General features: G+C 36.2%; 1 protein-coding gene across 4 annotated transcripts in view; it reads right to left on the reverse strand.

Annotated features, from left to right (window-relative positions):
* The window catches only part of Herc4 (HECT and RLD domain containing E3 ubiquitin ligase 4), a 362,042-nt gene that overhangs the window by 209,671 nt on the left and 134,511 nt on the right, over positions 1–17,860 (reverse strand). For 3 of the 4 annotated variants that reach the window (XM_067152418.2, XM_067152417.2, XM_067152416.2), the window contains exon 10: positions 9,549–9,676. In XM_067152418.2, the coding sequence (XP_067008519.1) occupies positions 9,549–9,676 (128 nt within the window). The remainder of the gene's footprint in view (positions 1–9,548; positions 9,677–17,860) is intronic. The other variant, XM_067152419.2, reaches the window with a different exon arrangement.

The following is a 17,860-nucleotide window of genomic DNA, read 5'->3' on the forward strand; positions in this document are numbered from 1 at the left end:
GAAGGCAGTTCTGCTGCACAATGGTAACATGCATGCCTCAATACCTGTGCACCTGAAGGAAACATGAAGGTGCTTCTTACTACCATTCATTATGAAAATCACAATTGGATGGTGTGTGGCGATTTGAAAGTGTTGGGTATGCTTCTAGGACAACAGACCAGATATACCAAGTTTCCTTGTTTCATCTGTGAATGGTACAGTTGTGTCCGTGACAAACATTGGGAGAAAAAGCACTGGCCCCGAAGGTTGGAATTGGTTCCAGGGGGGCAAAAATATCAAATGTGACTCTCTAGTGGAAAGAGACAGAATACTCTTGCCACCTCTGCACCTCAAACTGGGCATAATAAAGCAGTTTGTCAAAGCATTGCCTAGGTGTGGCAACTGTTTCAAATACCTATGTAACAAGTTCCCCAACCTGTCAAATGCTAAGCTGAAAGAGGGTGTGTTCAATGATCCTGATATTCGGAAAGTAATGCTAGATGAAGATTTCCTTAATTCAATGAATGCCGTGGGGCGAGAAGCCTGGACTGCCTTTAAAAGTGTGGTTCAAAACTTCCTGGGAAACAATTGCAGCCCGGAGTATGTCGACATAGTGGAGAACATGCTGACGAAGTTGAAAATGCTGGGATGCTCAATGAGTTTGAAGTTACATTTTTTACTTTCTCACCTTGACTTTTTTCCTCCAAACCTGGGCACTGTAAGTGAGGAACAGGGTGAAAGGTTCCATCAGGATATAAAGGACATGGAACGACGATACCAGGGAACTTGGGATGTTGGGATGATGGGCGACTACTGCTGGATGCTTCACCGTGAGCACAAAGAAATGCCCCATAAGAGGAAAAGCAGGGGCCACGCCATGATAACTAAGAAAGCACGGAATGAATTACGTTAGTGCATGTTTTTACCACATTCTCTGTATGCATCTGTTCACTGTGTGCATATTTCAATATGTTGTTGGTTTAAACTTTTATTCTAGTTCAGCATGATTCGTGTGCCATATAGATATGTACTACTTCAATATGTGATATCATTATTAACTAAGTATACGTTTTGTGCCCAAACTGTGGGTGATATGATATTTTCAGTGTCATTTTTGAATTCAAGAGGCAGAAATACATAAAGTACACCTACTTTTGTGAAAAAAGTTTTTTCCGCTGTTGCATAGTGAATCGTCAGCCCTTGTCAGAGTTTTCGTGATTAGTATATCACATTGATCTAGAGCACAAACAATTATGTGATCAATTAGATGCCAATGTTTTGAGCTTGGATGTTGCCTTGAAGTTTTAAATTTATTTTTCTGCCTGAAGAGTGTGTTGGTGATAACGAGATTATGCTTTGAGCATTTTGTGAGAAGAGTTCTGTTAGAATTGCACTTCCCTACACCCTCCTTTCCAATTACTTCAGGCCATAGTGTTGGTATTATAAATTTACTCATTCGGAGCAAATATTTCAGATTCCCTATGGGAATCAACATCTATATCACCATAGTGTTGAGTCTCTACAAACTCGTGCATTGAAGTTTTTCAAGAGAATGATTACATCATCTTGGGGTATTTTTTTAGTAGCATGTCAAGTTGGGAATAGAATGCTTCTTTTCCTTCATCACCGCAAGTGAGGATTGGGGTATGTGCACTGATTAGTGCAGCTCATTGGATATTGGTGAGCGTAAGGCTTATGCTTATGAGTCTTTTGTTTATGCCAGAAGGTAGTCCATCAAGGTTAGGAACAAGTTTGTTTGCAATGGCAGAACCCACACCATAAATGCAGGGCTTATGATTATCCTTTCCATTACAAAAGTAAGTGTACATGCCTCCTTGTTCTATAATTTGCCCTTCTGCTAGTCTTCTGGTTTCACTCAGTGCTGCTATATAGATATTAAATCCTTTTAATTCACAAACCTACTATCTCCCGAATACTGGATACTGGCTGCACTTAAGCGACTTCAGCTATCGAGCTCGGTGAGTGGGACATTGATGATGATGATGATTATGATGCCGACGATGAAGAAAAAGATGAGAAAGAGAAAAACGGAAATGTTGGGTGATGGAATGAATGGTTGTGAACATTGTGGAGTCGTTAATAACTTGTTACAGGAATGTACATGGAAGGCCAAGTCTTCTACTGACATTGAGAATTTAGCAACAGGTAAGCCGAATGTAAAAGTATAAATTTTATATAGTACATACACATGGAGTCATCTCTTTTATCTTATTGTAATTTCCTACATTTTATTTTTGTTTCGTTACAGGAAATACAGCTATCAATCACTGATGTAACTATCTGGATAGAAAGACATTCCAAAAGTAAGAATAACCGCCTCCTTGTTCTTTAATTTGCGCTTCGCCTAGTCTTCTCGTTTCACTCACTGTTGCAGTATAGATATTAAATCTTTTAATTCACAAGCACAGGCACAGTTTCATAAACAACACATAATACCTGAACATTGTGATGCTATCGCAGCATCATGAAAGAAAACTACTTAAAAGTACATAAATGTTACTTTATTTTCATTGTGTGTACAGTTTAGGCTATGATTTTATTGAATCTGTACATCTTCCTGTTGCACAATTATAACACATGTTGTCTGTGACATCAGAACTGTTTGCAATGGAGCTGACAAGGCAAAGCTCTTTGCTGCATATTCGTTATTAATCTGTAGTATACCGTGTGTGGGCCAGTCTTTAGTTTATATCTAAAATAATCGTCAAGCTGTCACATTTCATTTGCCACGTATTCTCCAATGATATTAAATACATCCTTTTTACCAGCACTATGTAGAAATAACATACATTGGTTAATAGCAGCCTGTTCTTGTAATTCAGAATTACATCATTTCCACTCGCTTCTTTGGGAAATACTAGAAGTGCCCGGACTAGGCAATGGAGACAACCAGCTGTTTTGGAAGAATAAGTCATGATTGCGAGACGATTTTTCCTACTGAGTTTATGTCAGAGCATATATGTGCTGTTCCTTGACACTTGGACTTCTGACTGGAACCATTTCCTGTAAATAAATAAGGTTTCAATCATTATAAGAATAACAACAATGATAATGATTACATGAAATAAATTTAATCTAACATCGGATGTATTTTGAACTACAGTAAAACCTCGTTAAGACGTTTCTGCAGGGGACAAGGAAAAAACTTCTTAAGCGAGAAAACGTACTACTGAATACATGAATAAAAACTATCCAATAGGGATATGGAAACACTAGATACTTTTTTGTGACAAAGGGATTTTACAAGTGAAAACTCTATGGGTAGAGAGTATTAAAAAGATGTGAAAAACACGCAAGAACAAATATGAAAAATTATTTTGCTGGGGCTTATAAAATAATAGTGCACTGAAAAGTGTTAAAAACACCAAACTAATATGAAAACATTTGAACGGGGCCTATAAATAAATCAAAGTATAGTAAAACCTCGTTAATTTGAAGTCTCTGGGACGCAAAAAATCGGACTTCAAATTACGTGATTTTGAATTAACCACCTACTCCTAATTAAAAAATGCCAACCCTTGCTGCATCAAAAAATATTCTAAGACCCATTACTGAATGCAATTAACCTTGATTCACAGTTTAAACCTTTCAAATGCCATGGCAAAAATCTATTTCCAAAATGTATCCAACAAGGTGCATTTACAGTATTCAAATAATGCACTTGGATAACTTACTGACAAACATAACCTCACGCAACGAAAGAAAGAAATAAAAGAAAAAAGAAATAAAAGAGAGAGAGAAAAAAATAAAGCAAGATTCAAACATGAGGATAAATCTATGCTGGCTCCCCTGTGCACGTGCTGTATTCATTGGACTGCTGTACTGTATGCATTTTAGATGCCCTGTACTTGCATGGAAAGTACCCAATGCCGTTAAAACATCTTGGCTTATCAAACTTTCCTGTTACGAGGGGAGAAAGTCTCTCGCTTCTGTCTGCATTACAACATTCTTCAATTTCCCGCCATGGCACCTCTCTCGAAATTCCGAAATGCCAGCCCTTGTCGTGTCACAAAGTATTCTAAGACCCATTAATGCATGCAATCACTTTTATTCACAGCTTAAACTTTTCAAGTGCCATGGGGAATACTATTTCCGAAATGTATCCAACAAAGTGCATTGATATAAGTCCTATTCAAATAACGCACTTGGATAAATCACTGGCAAACATAACCTCACGCAACGAAAAAAAATCCACACGATTCAAAGATGAAGACAAATATTGCTGGCTCCCCTCTACAAATTATTTTTTATTGCTTTAGTGTTTGCATTTTTTAGATGCCTTGTACTTGCACAGAAAGTGCCCGACGCCCTTAAAACATCGTGGCTTATCAAACTTACCTATGACAAGGGGAGGAAATATCTCGCTTTCGTGTGCATTACAAGTTTCAACACAGTACAATGACGATTTCTCAGCGGGCGCTTGAACTGTTTTAATACATTAAATGCTCGGCATTTAAAAAAAAAAGACACAGTTTTATCGACAATGACAATATTTAAGTAAAATTCTTTCAAGAATAAAATTACTATGTCCACCTATTCAATACAATTATATTTTGTAGTGATTAAATCCTACATGAATTATAAACACTAGTTAGGAACATGTTTCGCCCTAATTGGGGCATCTTCAGCCTAATACTAATCTTAAGGTCAAGTCTTAAATCAATTAATCATTGGAACTTAATACTAAATGCTAAAAATATTTTTACGAAAGTTGATATTTACATAGTTTACAATATGTACATTAATTAAATGCCAGAATTTGTGAACAAGGAAGCACCTAAATTATTTTATCTTACAATGACTAACTAGATAACGTCCAAACTGTAATATGGATTTCTCCTGCTGTATGTGTTCATATTGACTAGATCACAGCGTGAATTGGGGTTTCACCAACAATATGGATGTTGAAGGTTTTACAGTTCGTTTGTTCAAAGGAGGCTATGGTCACTTATGTAGTAAGTGTATCGTTACCAAACTGTAACCGTGGTATAAAGCTGATCATGTTAGGTTTGAATATTCCTTTAGAAAGGAGCATGGTAATATTTTATAGGTTAAATCATGTATGTTCGAAACATATCGTTGATATCATTCATTAGTGCTCATCTGATAATTTTTTTTTGAAATATTGTGCTATTCTTGTTGATTAACGTTCCCGTTGGTGCATTGTTTAACCTTGGGAGGAATTATGAGTTGTCTGTAAATGAATAAGAGAAAAAAGGAATTTAGAATGATGAATGTAGTGCCCAATATAATAAATGTGAAGTGAAAGTTTACTTACTTGTCCTGTCAGATGTTAGCTGGAACCAGTTGTTCCGGTTGTATCTGAATGACTAACCTTGTTACTTCTAGTGTAGTACTGATGCAGTAACGGAGGGGTGGAGTGTAGAGGGGAAGGGGGAGCGAGTTTCAACTTGTGCGTCTGCGTTGTTGCTAGAGAGGCGTTATTCAAAATGGATTGGGCGAGCCCAACATTAGGCGTGGCGATAGGAGTGCATGCGTGCTGTGATTTAAACATACTGGGGATTTTATTCTGATTTACGGCCTGGATTAACTTTGGAGTTGCCTCATATAATGGATTTTTGTTGTCAATGACGTCGTTAAGATTATTATTTTAATTGTAAGTTTGCTCCAAATAAATGTACAAGTTTTCCATCTCGCTCAATAACTTCCCTTTACCTAGGCTTCTAACGATCGTCAAATCTTTCTCTACTGAGGTGAATTTATGGCCTGTTTCACTTGTATGCTGGCTCATGGCCGAATACTTGTTATGCTTGGAAGCATTGTAATATTCCAGGTACCTTGTGTAAAAGCTCCTCCCTGTTTGACCAAAATACGTGAACCCGCATTGTGTACATTTTAACCTATAAACACCTGAACCTGAGTAAACGTTGTTATTATTATTATCCCTAATGTGGTTGAGGAATATGTTCTGGTTATTATTTACTGTCCTGAAGTCTATGTTGACGTGTTTTTTATGATGATCTGATGGATAGCCGGGCTATTATACGTAAATGTGGCGTAGCTGTTTTTCTTTGATTTAACTGGGACTAGGTTGGAAGATAGCCTAATTTTGATCTTATTAATTAACCGATTCATTATATTTATTTTAAAGCCATTGAACTGAGCTGTCTTATGTAATTCAGCTCTATTTCTAAACTTTTTAGTGAAAGAGGAATTTTTAGTGGCCTATATATTAGACTATGATAGGCAGCTAGTTTTTGGGTCTTATGATGCAAGGATGAATCTTTAATAGTTTTGGGTGAATTAGTAAGTTTCCTAAAAATTTGAAATTCAAAAGCATAAATTCTTTCTACAATTGAAAGCAGTTGTCAAGGAAACGCGTGTACATTAGTCCATAGAAAATATGTCCTGATAAATGTTCTTTTCTTAAAAAGTTCATGTTAAAAAAAATGCCAATTTATAAATTAAAAATTATACATTTTTTAATAATTGTCAAAATGAAGGAACCAAGGCTTCATAATGTGGCTTCTATTACTATTGCTGATGAAAATATCAATAATTCCTAGTTGTCAATTCTTTTTAAACCTGCTTTCCTCTGGAACAGTATCTCGTGTCTTTTTTACGGTCTTGTGTCTGGTGTAGTAGTGTTGCGTTCATTCTTGTTCACATACTTGAGGAGGTGGAGGAGCGGGGGATATTGGTGTGTCATTAACTTCCTTGTTGTGGTTTTTCCTCATGTTTGCGGGAACGAGAGCTGCTTCAAATTAGGAGTGATTTTGAATTAACCAATTTTGAATTATCGAAGTTCTACTGTATTACTGCAGATTACACTCTTTCTAAAGCAAATGTTAGCAGAAGCCTTTTATTTTGAATCAGTGGGTTATTAAACATTTTTTTATTAACATGAACACTGGGACAAAACGCTGGCAACCAAGAATGAGCTGGAAAACGTATAACGTCCAATAATGGACCAACTGTATCGGTATTATAAATTTACTCATTCGGGACAAATATTTCAGATTCGCTATGGGAATCTACATCTATATCATCTGATCACCAGACAGACACCAATTTTTTATAATAAGACCAAGTCTCTCATAGTGCATTGACACTGCCGGTGACTCCAAGTAGCTTATGAAGAAGCCTCCACGGTATGCACTAGCCATGCATCTTGGTAGGTGTGCTATTTACCAACTGATAAGCCCAACTTAGCACACTGGGGGCGAAACACTGGCAACCAGGAATGAGTTGGCTGGAAAATTTATAATGTCCAATAACCAACCAACTATATTGGTATTAAGCAAAAGTGAGCATTTCTGAGGCTAACGGATTGCTCCCCAAAGGTGCAACTTATCCTGTGAAGTTCAAGAATTCAAGGCCTTTTCACGTTACCATGCAACTGCGGCGAGGGCTCTTACCCAAGTTGGAAATCTCGTTCCTTAAATAAGGGATGACATAACATTTTCAGGGCTACGAAAAATGTGATCGTTCTAAGAAGTAGTAGCGAAAGTTTGTGACGCGGTAAGTGAGGTATTTTTATATGGATTTAATACAATGAGAATTGGGACTTCGAATTTACGTCATGCTAAGTGGGAAAACGTGTTAATGAAGAAAGCGCTAACGAGGTTTCACTGTATAATGTTCCTTCAATATGAGCACGTCATATATTCCTTTTTTAGCCAACTATTTTTATTGTGTATCTTTAACATCTTTAGGATTTCTTGAACTCAAATCATCTTACAGCTGAAGATGTCCCTTATGGGGACGAAACATGTACAGTTAATAAATATGTAATAGTTGTATTCTATTCAAGAGTATTGAACAATATTGATAAGAGGATTCCTACTCTATTTTATTCAACACAATATTAGTAATGCATGATTATGTAATCAATTATACAGAAGCTAGTGAAATTAACATAAGTTACTACTTCAGAAAACCCGCTACCACCTTCAAAGTAGCCAGTTACCTAGAAGCACCCTTGTTCAATTGGGAGCGATTCACTTACCCATGTAGTGGGAAGGTATGTTAATTCTAATAATAATAATAATAATAATAATAATAATAATAATAGCAGCACATTAAATATTACAAGTGCAAAGCCCTTTGCTGGGAAGAACAATTTCAGACCCACATGCCAATGTTGCAGAAAATGCATTTGCACTAAAACCCCATGCCATTTGCTTTTAGAAACCAAAGTATCCAAGAGCGAATGTTCAACTACCATTTTTTAAGTGCTAGAAGTGTCATACAGAATGTCTTTGGAATTATCTCTGCTAGATTTTAATGCCTCAGAAGAACATTAGAACTAAAACCTAACGAAGTAAAGAAATTTTCTTTGCTGTTTGTGTATTACATAATTTTTAATTGAACGTTCTGAAGCAGTACACACCCCAATGTTATGGGAGCAAATTGCTAACCCATGAAGTGGAAAGTTAGGGTAATTCCAGTAATAGTAGCAAGTTCCTTGACAATACATAAACAGTATACATTAGGCAGATTGTATATATAAAGAAAGATACATACCAAAGAATCAGCTGTGTCATTGTTGGTGCTGGTGCAGTGAAACACAAACTAAACAAAGGGCATCAAAGAATTCCCACCCTGTATAATATTTATCTTTTGTGCCACTTCCAGATTTTGTTGTCTTCATTTACTTTCTCTCAATGTACTGTGACCTCAGTGTGTGGACCTTGATCTTAATATCATCGGATGACATGTTGAAATATTTTCAAATTTCATTCACAGCACATTGCAGTTTTTGTATATTTCAATAGTCTGCTGTTTCATAAACATTCTTGTGTTGCAACTAAATCAGTCAGCTTTCTCATCATCTACCTTATCCATTTCATGTTCAGAGACACTGTAACAAATGAAGTTATGTAAATTATACAATAATATTAGTAAGATGGGTATCAATGTTGATTCATGTTATATTTCATTTACAATAAATAATATACAGGTAAGTACTTACCTTAATGTATTAATGTATTTCAGAGTATAAACCTCTCAAATGCCAATATAATGCCACAGCAGACTACCAAGTGTTCAAATTGCACCAAAAAAATAATCTAAATCTTTCATTCCACTTTCAGGTGGTGCAATTTCCTCTCTTCCACTGTGTACACGATGCCACTTTTGACATTCCACGCAATTTGGAAGTTGTACTAGATTCATGTGGCATGTGCAACTTATCAAACTGAGTGACTGTTTACAAAGTGTCACTCAACTTTTCTTGCGTAAATCAATGTTTCATGCTATTTTAGTTGCATCGTGGACAAGTAACTTAAATCTGTGACACTAATGTCACAGAGTGCATTTTCATCTAATAATGAGATAGGAGAGAAGGGACAGTGAAGAAAACAAACCCAAATCTTTACAGGTTTGCAACAAGATTTTACTTAGAAGCCAGTAATTCTGTTAAAATAATTAGTATTTTCAATGTTTTCTAATGGTTCCTCTGTAATTCTGGGTGAATTACGGGTTCATGTGGGGTAACAGATTGAATACCTCTAAACATGACACCATGATCAGCTGTTCCTAATGCTACTACACATGCGAGACATACTGCTGAAGGACATACTTACTCCAGAAGATCCTGATCAACAGTCTTTTCACAGCCCACCGATTCCATCACATGAACCTGTGAAAGAGTTATACTCAATATCTGTGAACTAGGAGCCAATGTCCGACAATCATCGGGAGGGATGTTATCCTAAAAAAACAAAAATCATTTAAGTATATTACTTAAAATTGAAAAGCCTTTTGAATTTCAGCAATAACTTTTTATTACTTAAGCAAAGGAAGGAACTGGGTTTAACACAACATAACACTCTCACATTTTAAATTCATGCAAGGAATACTGTACCTACAAACCATGGTGTCTGATAATCTGTGTAGCATATAAATTGTAAATGCTTCCGTAAATGGTGGTCCTTAACCAGTTGTTTCACACACTGCATAAATGATACAGACTAATAAAGATTTGTGTAGACAAATCTGTGTTGTCAAAAGTGTTCCAAGTACTCTCCAGATTTTCAATGCTTCTTATGATATTTTGAAAATGTTACAGAAGAAAAGTTAAAGTTAAGGAGATGTTGTTCATACAATTGCACAATAACTGGGATTGTGATAACTAATATGCATTACTAGGCCATTTTGTTAAAATTATACCCTTTTAGCAATAATATAAAATACTAGGCATAAACATAATTTATATTTTCTGATTAAACTGACCTGTTGAAAATTCAACTCAATATGGTTTCGATCAAGATACAGTACACGCATATGTATAATCGGATGCGATAGTCATACAAAATTTTGACAAAACAACATTAACCCGCCTAGCGCCAAGATCCAATCTATCAGATCACAGGTTCTTACAAAATTGTCAAGTTGATCCGATATGTCGGATGTTGAAGTTTTATCATGATACGTACACAATTTCCGCCTTTGCCTGACCTCTAGTGGCTCCATTATTGCCATTAGATGTCTCTGTAAAGCTTTCGTGAAGAAACAAAATAATGTTGAAATGCACTTTGACCTTGTTGGTAAACAATATGGAGTCAAGGAAATGTGCTTTTTTAGCGAGAGAAGAGGATTATTTACGAGCATATTTAGAGGATTATTCGAGTGAAGATGCACCTACTCAAATGATACCTCTCATGAAATTAAACAGAGATTAACAGCAGCCAACAGAGCCTATTTTGCTCTAACAAGGCTTCTCTCCTCAAGGCTCTTGACCCGTACCACTAAATTAACCATCTATAAAACACTTATAAGACCTGTGCTTACATATGCCTCGGAACCTTGGCCATTAACAGCAAAAGATACTGGAATGCTCTCGCTGAAAAAAACACATTTCCTTCAAAGAATCATCGGCTCAGTCTGTGAAAGAGGAACATGGAGGAGGAGGTACAATCACGAATTGTACAACATTTATAAAGACCCACCTATTAGAAGAATAGTGAAATCAGCCAGATTGAGGTGGACCGGGCATGTAGCACGGATGAGTGATACGAAAGTACCTAAAAAGATATTAAATGGAAATCCAGGGGGACAGAGAGGACGAGGTCGACAGAGAACCAGATGAATGGATGGAGTTAATTAATTTAATTTCCGGGTTGAACTGTGTTGTACTTGTACGCATATCACGTACAGTTTGCCGATGTTTCGAATACATTGCAGTATTCTTTGTCAAGGCGACTGAAATACCCCTACTCGATCCGAGGTAATCAGTCTCCCAGGCAGAAATTACACTACTAGAGTGGCCTTGATCTTGGCCTTTTATATCCTAGCCTTTCTGGCTGACGTAAGCCCTGGCTGTCTCGCGAGACTTCTGGAAAGTATATGTCACAGCCAGGTAGTGGGGGCTTGCCCGCGCTGTTATGTAATGGGGTTGCGGCCCGTGTGTTTATGTTGTGGTCTGTATGTCTTAAACTATGAATGATAGGCATCCAAGAATTACTGATTTTGTAACCTCCTTCTAAATTTATGTTGTTCGGATGTTTCTTGATTTCGATTGCCTCGCGGATTTTCCTTTCCAGATTCCAAGGGATAGCTGCTAGGATCTTGGAGTTACTGGATGGAGTTACTGAGGATCTTCGAGAAATGGGCTATAGGAACTGGAAAGTTTTAGCGTTTAATCGAGAGAAATGGCAGAAGATTGTTGAAGAGGCCAAGGTTCACAATGAACTGTAGAGCCATAGAGGAAGAAGATGATTTGAGTGAAGATGAGGATATTTGAGTGCGCGACGTGCCGGAAAGTGATTTGGATACTGAATTAGCAAGTGAAAGTGTTGTTAGTGACATTGTAAGAACCATCTCAGCCTGTTCTCAATGCATGTGACTCTCACAACATGCCAGGTACGTCAAGACTCTCTCAATTTTATTTCAGCTGATGTTTCTTTAAAAAATTTCGAAGGTAACAAGGAAAGAAAATACTGTGTATGTAGCAAGGCCAGCAAAGAAAAGGGTGAAAAACGAATGTGATGCCACACCATTTGAACAAAATGTGAAAAATGTCTGCTTGGTCCATGATTTTCTGCTAAAATGTGAAAATGTCTGCTTGGTCCATGATTTTCTGCTAGAGTTGATACCATTTTCGGGATGTGATCAAATGTATAATGTTTTGTAAAAATTAATTTCCACATCTGTGAATCAAACTATATAATTTTTTCAAGTTATTTATTTATTTATTTATGCACAGTTTTGAAACAGTAGTGTACGAAAGTAATATTTTTTAGTTTTGTATATTATGACTTAGATATAGGCCTAAGTGAGATTATTTCAAAAATAAGTTTGATTATTGACAAGAAAAAAATTCACACTTTTCATGAAGATTCAACAAAATACACATGTGCCAACAAATTTTATTTTTTAAGAAACTAATTGATTTGTTCCTTGTTTTCTTTCTTTATTATGAATAGTAGGTGTTGTGCTACTATATTCAAATTTCAAAAATACATTTTAGAGAATGCTTGCAGAATTTGCATTTTCTTATTTTTTAATTGTAGCATCCTATAAAAATGCAGATTTATATATTTATATTTAAGTTTAGGCTTTTTATATCAACTGTAGAACGAGTACCAGTATATTGGTTAGAATCAGAGCAAATTTCAGTATGTTATGACCAATGGTTCAATTCCTACGACTATTTTAATATAAGTAAGTAAATGGCATGAAGTATGCTTAGCATTTTTCACATGGGTATGCATTTCAGGCCTGGCACTAAGAGGGTTAAAAAGATGCCTCTTCAAAAATACTGGATGTTACTAAAAAATGTTTGCCAATAAAAGGCATTCCTTGGCTTTTAGCCTTTCTCATACTGTACTCAATATGATGGTTTACGAGTTTTCCAGTCTAGAAAGCCAAGAGTAACAACAAAGAGGATTCATCATGCTGAATACGTGGCACCTTATAATCCGCAGGCCTTTGGGTTAAGTAGTGGTCACTTGGTAGGCCAAGGCCCATCAGGGTCGGTCGTTTTACAAGCAAAAAAAAAAAATAGTGCATACAATTCTTTTAAAATACTTTCAAGCATTGCCTCACCATCATTAACCATTATTACACTCTGACAGTATTTCAGTACAAGCAAACATCCAACAAAAGCTTGTTTAACTGATGTATTCTAAAGGTTATATAATATGAAGTACTGTAAAAAAAAAAAAAAAAAAATGCCTATTTAGTACATCATAATACTGACGAAGACCTGAATGTCTTTATAAAATTATGAGTTTGGTTCAGTTGCTATAGATTAATTTCAGTACAGATGGCAATTTTGCAAGCTGTGCCTAACTTCTCATTCATAGCTGTGAGTTTAACTTTTTGGATTATTCAAGGGAAGTCAAGTGCAATCCATTTACCTTCTCTACCCAAATGCCAACTTCTCCATCACGTGGTGCACTAACCTATTTCCACCGACACAGCTCTGGCAACGTCGAGGCAGAATAACCATTACATTGTCTACAGAGTAAATGCTGTACTGCAGCAAGTCTGTGGGCTGAGAGATGGCAGAACCATCAATGGTCTTACTTACTTCGGCAAAGCAACTCCGTGGAAGGTCATTTCATTACTCTCAAGTCTAGCAAAGGAAAGAATAGCCAGACAAATTATAAAGACGACAAACTCGACAAAGAAAAGAACCAAGATTGGAAGAACATTATTAAATATGCTACCTAGAAGGTCCAGGGTACTTCACACAAAGATAAACAACTGAACAACATTATCTATTTTTAAAAAAGATTTTTAGAAACAGAAAGAAAGCTTTAGGGTCAAAAGGGACAGCAAATTATTTACAGTTTTACAGTGGGGTTGAAAGATTTACCAGAGCACAGGCAGGCGACTCGCTCATTGGACATAAAATTAAGGTCAACAATTGATAGCTACACTTTCTGGAATGAAAGGATCATCCAATTAAGACTAATACTATCCAGAGGCTATGTTATAGTTATAGGGGTATACAGGGAGTATAGAGCAATTCAAAAGAATGCTATAGATTCTATAATGATTTGCTAAAGATGGTCAATAAGATTAACAACCAAGATATGTAATACTGAGATACTTCATTGCCAAAGATGGTAATGAGAAAATTCAGAATAACATTGGAATTCATGAAGAAACAACCTGTAACGGTAATGGAAAAAAATTAACAGATTCTGCTGTCTTCAATCAGTTAAAGATTATGAACACTATGTTCGTACACAAAAACAGCCACAAGTACACACAGTCTGCGCAAAATCAAAAATCAATTATTGATTGTATTATTTGTATTGGAAAATTGGCTGAATTAGTCTTGGATACAAGAGTCTCCTAAGATCCTGAACTGAAAACCGACCACTTTCTATTAAATGCAACTCTTCATCTGAGGCCCACATGCTTCCCAGAGAAAGAAACAAAGAACACAAGAATCAGAACTTCTCACAAGTTTAATGTATTAAGAGACTTTGATATAAAATGGCTATACCAGAAAATACTCAATCTTACCCAGATAACACCAGTTAGTGACAATGTGAAAGAAGAATGGCTGTTCAGTTTTAAAACAGTGTGCTTTTGAAAGTTTGGGAGTTAAGAAATGGCAGATGCAAAAGAGTATAATAATAATAATAATAATAATAATAATAATAATAATAATAATAATAATAATAATAATAATAATATGGCCTCAGCTACCATGTGCAGACATTTCAATTTGACGCCATCTGGCTGTCTGCTCGTCAATTTTGACGTTCCGTTTTACTATAGGCCCACTAGATGGCAGACCGAGTAAACCGGATCTCTCTTGGGCGTCTATGGCTGAGATTTAATTAATTTTGTCAGGTAAATACCAAATGTGTCACCAGAGATCTTTTACATGCCGACATCGTATGACATGGAGTGTCGAATGGACTTTTTTCCGCCCTTCAAAAATCCTACTACCTCTGCCGGGTTTGAACCGGCTATCTTGGGATCTGGAGGCCGACACTACCAATGATCCACAGAGGCAGCTGAAGAAGTTGAAAAATTTATTTCAGACAAAAGAAATCCACATGAAAAAGAGCTGTCAACTGGTAAATAATAAAATACAATAGGGTATGAACATAAGAGAGCAAAAGCAAACAGGGAAGTTCAGAAAAAAACACAGAGAAAGTTGGGAAAACATTGATTCACACCTGGAGACTGGTATAAGACCACAACCACAGAAATTAAAATACTCAAGAAACTGAATAATGATTAGAAAGAAGAGACAAAAATTAACACAATACCCCTAAAGGAGAAGCTAATTTATTTTCAGAACATTTGAATGTTCAACCATTTATACTACCAAAATTGCTTGCCAAGTCTTTGGAAACCATTATGCTCGAAGAACTGGAGCTAGTACTCAGAAAACTTAGAAATGGAAAAGCATCTGGAGAATCTCAATAAATGCAGAATTACTGAAATACTCCAGTGACATCTTCAAGCAAAGATTTCTCAGATGTATCAAGTTAATTTGGAATAGAAACAATCATCAGAGAATTGGCAAAAATCAATAGTTATTTCTCTTCATAAGATGGGAAATGTGAAAGATTGTGGGAGTGTACGGTACTCAACACAGGATACAAAGTTTATGCTAATACTGTCAAAGAAAAACTACTCAAGCATTATAAAAACGTAACTGGAAATGAACAAGGATTTCAAAAGGGATGCACAGATGCTGATGCCTAATTAAACATGAAACTTTTAACAGAAAAATGCAGGGAATTCAACTTAGAAACTCACATAGCATTTGTTGATTTTTTAGTGGGAAGGATGGTGCTGTGACCTTAATTAAGTTACAGACCCATCATTTGCCTGCTATGAAAATGGAGAAACCACAGAACTATCATCAGGGCTCCTAACAGTGGAGTTTGAACCAATCGTCTCCCAAATGCAAGCTCATTGTTGCGCGCTCCCAATTGCATAGCCAACTTGCTCGGTATTATTATTATTATTATTATTATTATTATTATTATTATTATTACTACTACTACGCAAAAACAGAAATGAATGCTGATGTTAATTGTTGAAATACCAAATGGGCCACACAAGGATTATACAACAATGAAGCAAGATACTACAGTATCTAATAAAATAGCTACACTACAATTCTAATCTACACTTAAGCCTACGCTGATTTCAATAGGTTAACTGAAAATATAGAAATGTAGATAAAACTAAAACCAGTTAGAAAGCAAACTTCCAGAAAACCAGCCTGCACATCAATTTAACTTTCCCTGGGAATTCACAGAAAAAGAATTCCCAGAAAAGTGAAACTGAATAATATTTTAAAAAAGCATCAAAATATATGCAACAAGCATGTTTTTTCATCAGCATCATCACACGATCATCAAGGAGTCATTCAAGGCATTGAACATTGAAATACTTGCTATATATCTACCAACTCGGGCAATCTCAGTTTCATCATCAAGGTTCAGTGGCATCTGATAAACCTCACATAATCTAATCAACAAGGAAAAGGCATCAATAGAATCAACACAGTTTTAACAAGATGCCGACTGAATTTGAGTTTGGTTAAGGCAAATTAATCTACTTCTTTTATTTCACCTTCCAGTGCAGTTTTTACTAGCACACTTACTTGCATTTCTGCTTATTTGTTTGTACTTGTGGGATTTAAAATAGCCTCAACATGACTGATGTAAAATCGCTAATTTGTAGACATGGCTCAATTAACCTGGATCCGCCCAGCGTACCACATATGACACGGCAAACTACACGGTCTTCTTGAAGTCTTATTTTTGAAACCGTGCGCACTGTATTGTTTACTATGGTATTGTCGTGTTCAGAGAAGTCCCGCCTAACACCTTACGTGGTTTGTTTTAGTATATCGTGATCATTGGTACGGTATAGCTACAAAAAAGTGAAGTTTTGTATTCACAAGTGCCAATAATGGCTGCACGTTTGAAGTAAGTAATTCCTGCTCTATTTCTATAGTTATTTATAAGGATCCTGTTGAGCTATACTTTTGTCTAAGGTGCTTGTATGTACGGGGATTAGCTGAGATATATCTTGGTGATTGTTGATGTCCTTTCATTTGAAGTAGAAGTTTTGTGGTACTTATCTGGCACGCTGGGCGGAAGTGCTGCCTTTCTGCCCGGCACAACTCAGCCTATAATTGTTATAGTTCTGATGTCCCTTTCCGTTAATTTCATTCTTCTTTTTCAACCTATCAATGCATAATAGTGTATGCTGTAAGTTATATGTTTTAATTTAACAATTTTTAATCACACAGAGTAAAATTTTCACATAAAATTGACACTACATTGCGGTTTTCTTGTTGAAATGTATCTTTTATGCAGTTATTCATCATGTCTTTCCACGTGCTTCATATTTATGGGTTCATACATCTTTCTAGGAGAATTTCATTACGAAGTACTCGACTTGTTGGAAAATGATTAACTTTCTGACGTAGGAAATGTATTCGAGCCTCCAGACGCTGCAGTTTTGTCGGATGAAGACAGCGGGGATGAAGATGGAGGTGGCTTCGCCGACAATTCATCTGGTAGCCAGCTTTGAGCGAATGCAGGAAAAAAGTGGTGGTGGGAAATATTTGCATGGTTCGTTGATGTAAGAATGCACGATACGTAGCAGCTGAAACACATGTCTCGAGAAGGAATTTCTGATCTTGATTTTCGACAAGCAATTGTCCAGACTTTACAAAGGTGAAAAATAAGAGTAGCCTCCTAATTCAATACAATAAAATTTTTCACCTTTGTAAAGTGAAAACCGTCAATACAGAATGATTCTAATATCTTGCAATTGTCCAGACTTATCTTACACGCTACAAAGCTGCTCCCTTGTTCAAAAGATCTCATTGTTTTGGACACGATGCAGTGCAGGAATGTTGGTACAATGGAATGCATCACTGATCTACAATTCCAGG

The sequence above is a fragment of the Anabrus simplex genome, chromosome 8, assembly GCF_040414725.1.
Source record: "Anabrus simplex isolate iqAnaSimp1 chromosome 8, ASM4041472v1, whole genome shotgun sequence".
Taxonomy (NCBI): domain Eukaryota; kingdom Metazoa; phylum Arthropoda; class Insecta; order Orthoptera; family Tettigoniidae; genus Anabrus; species Anabrus simplex.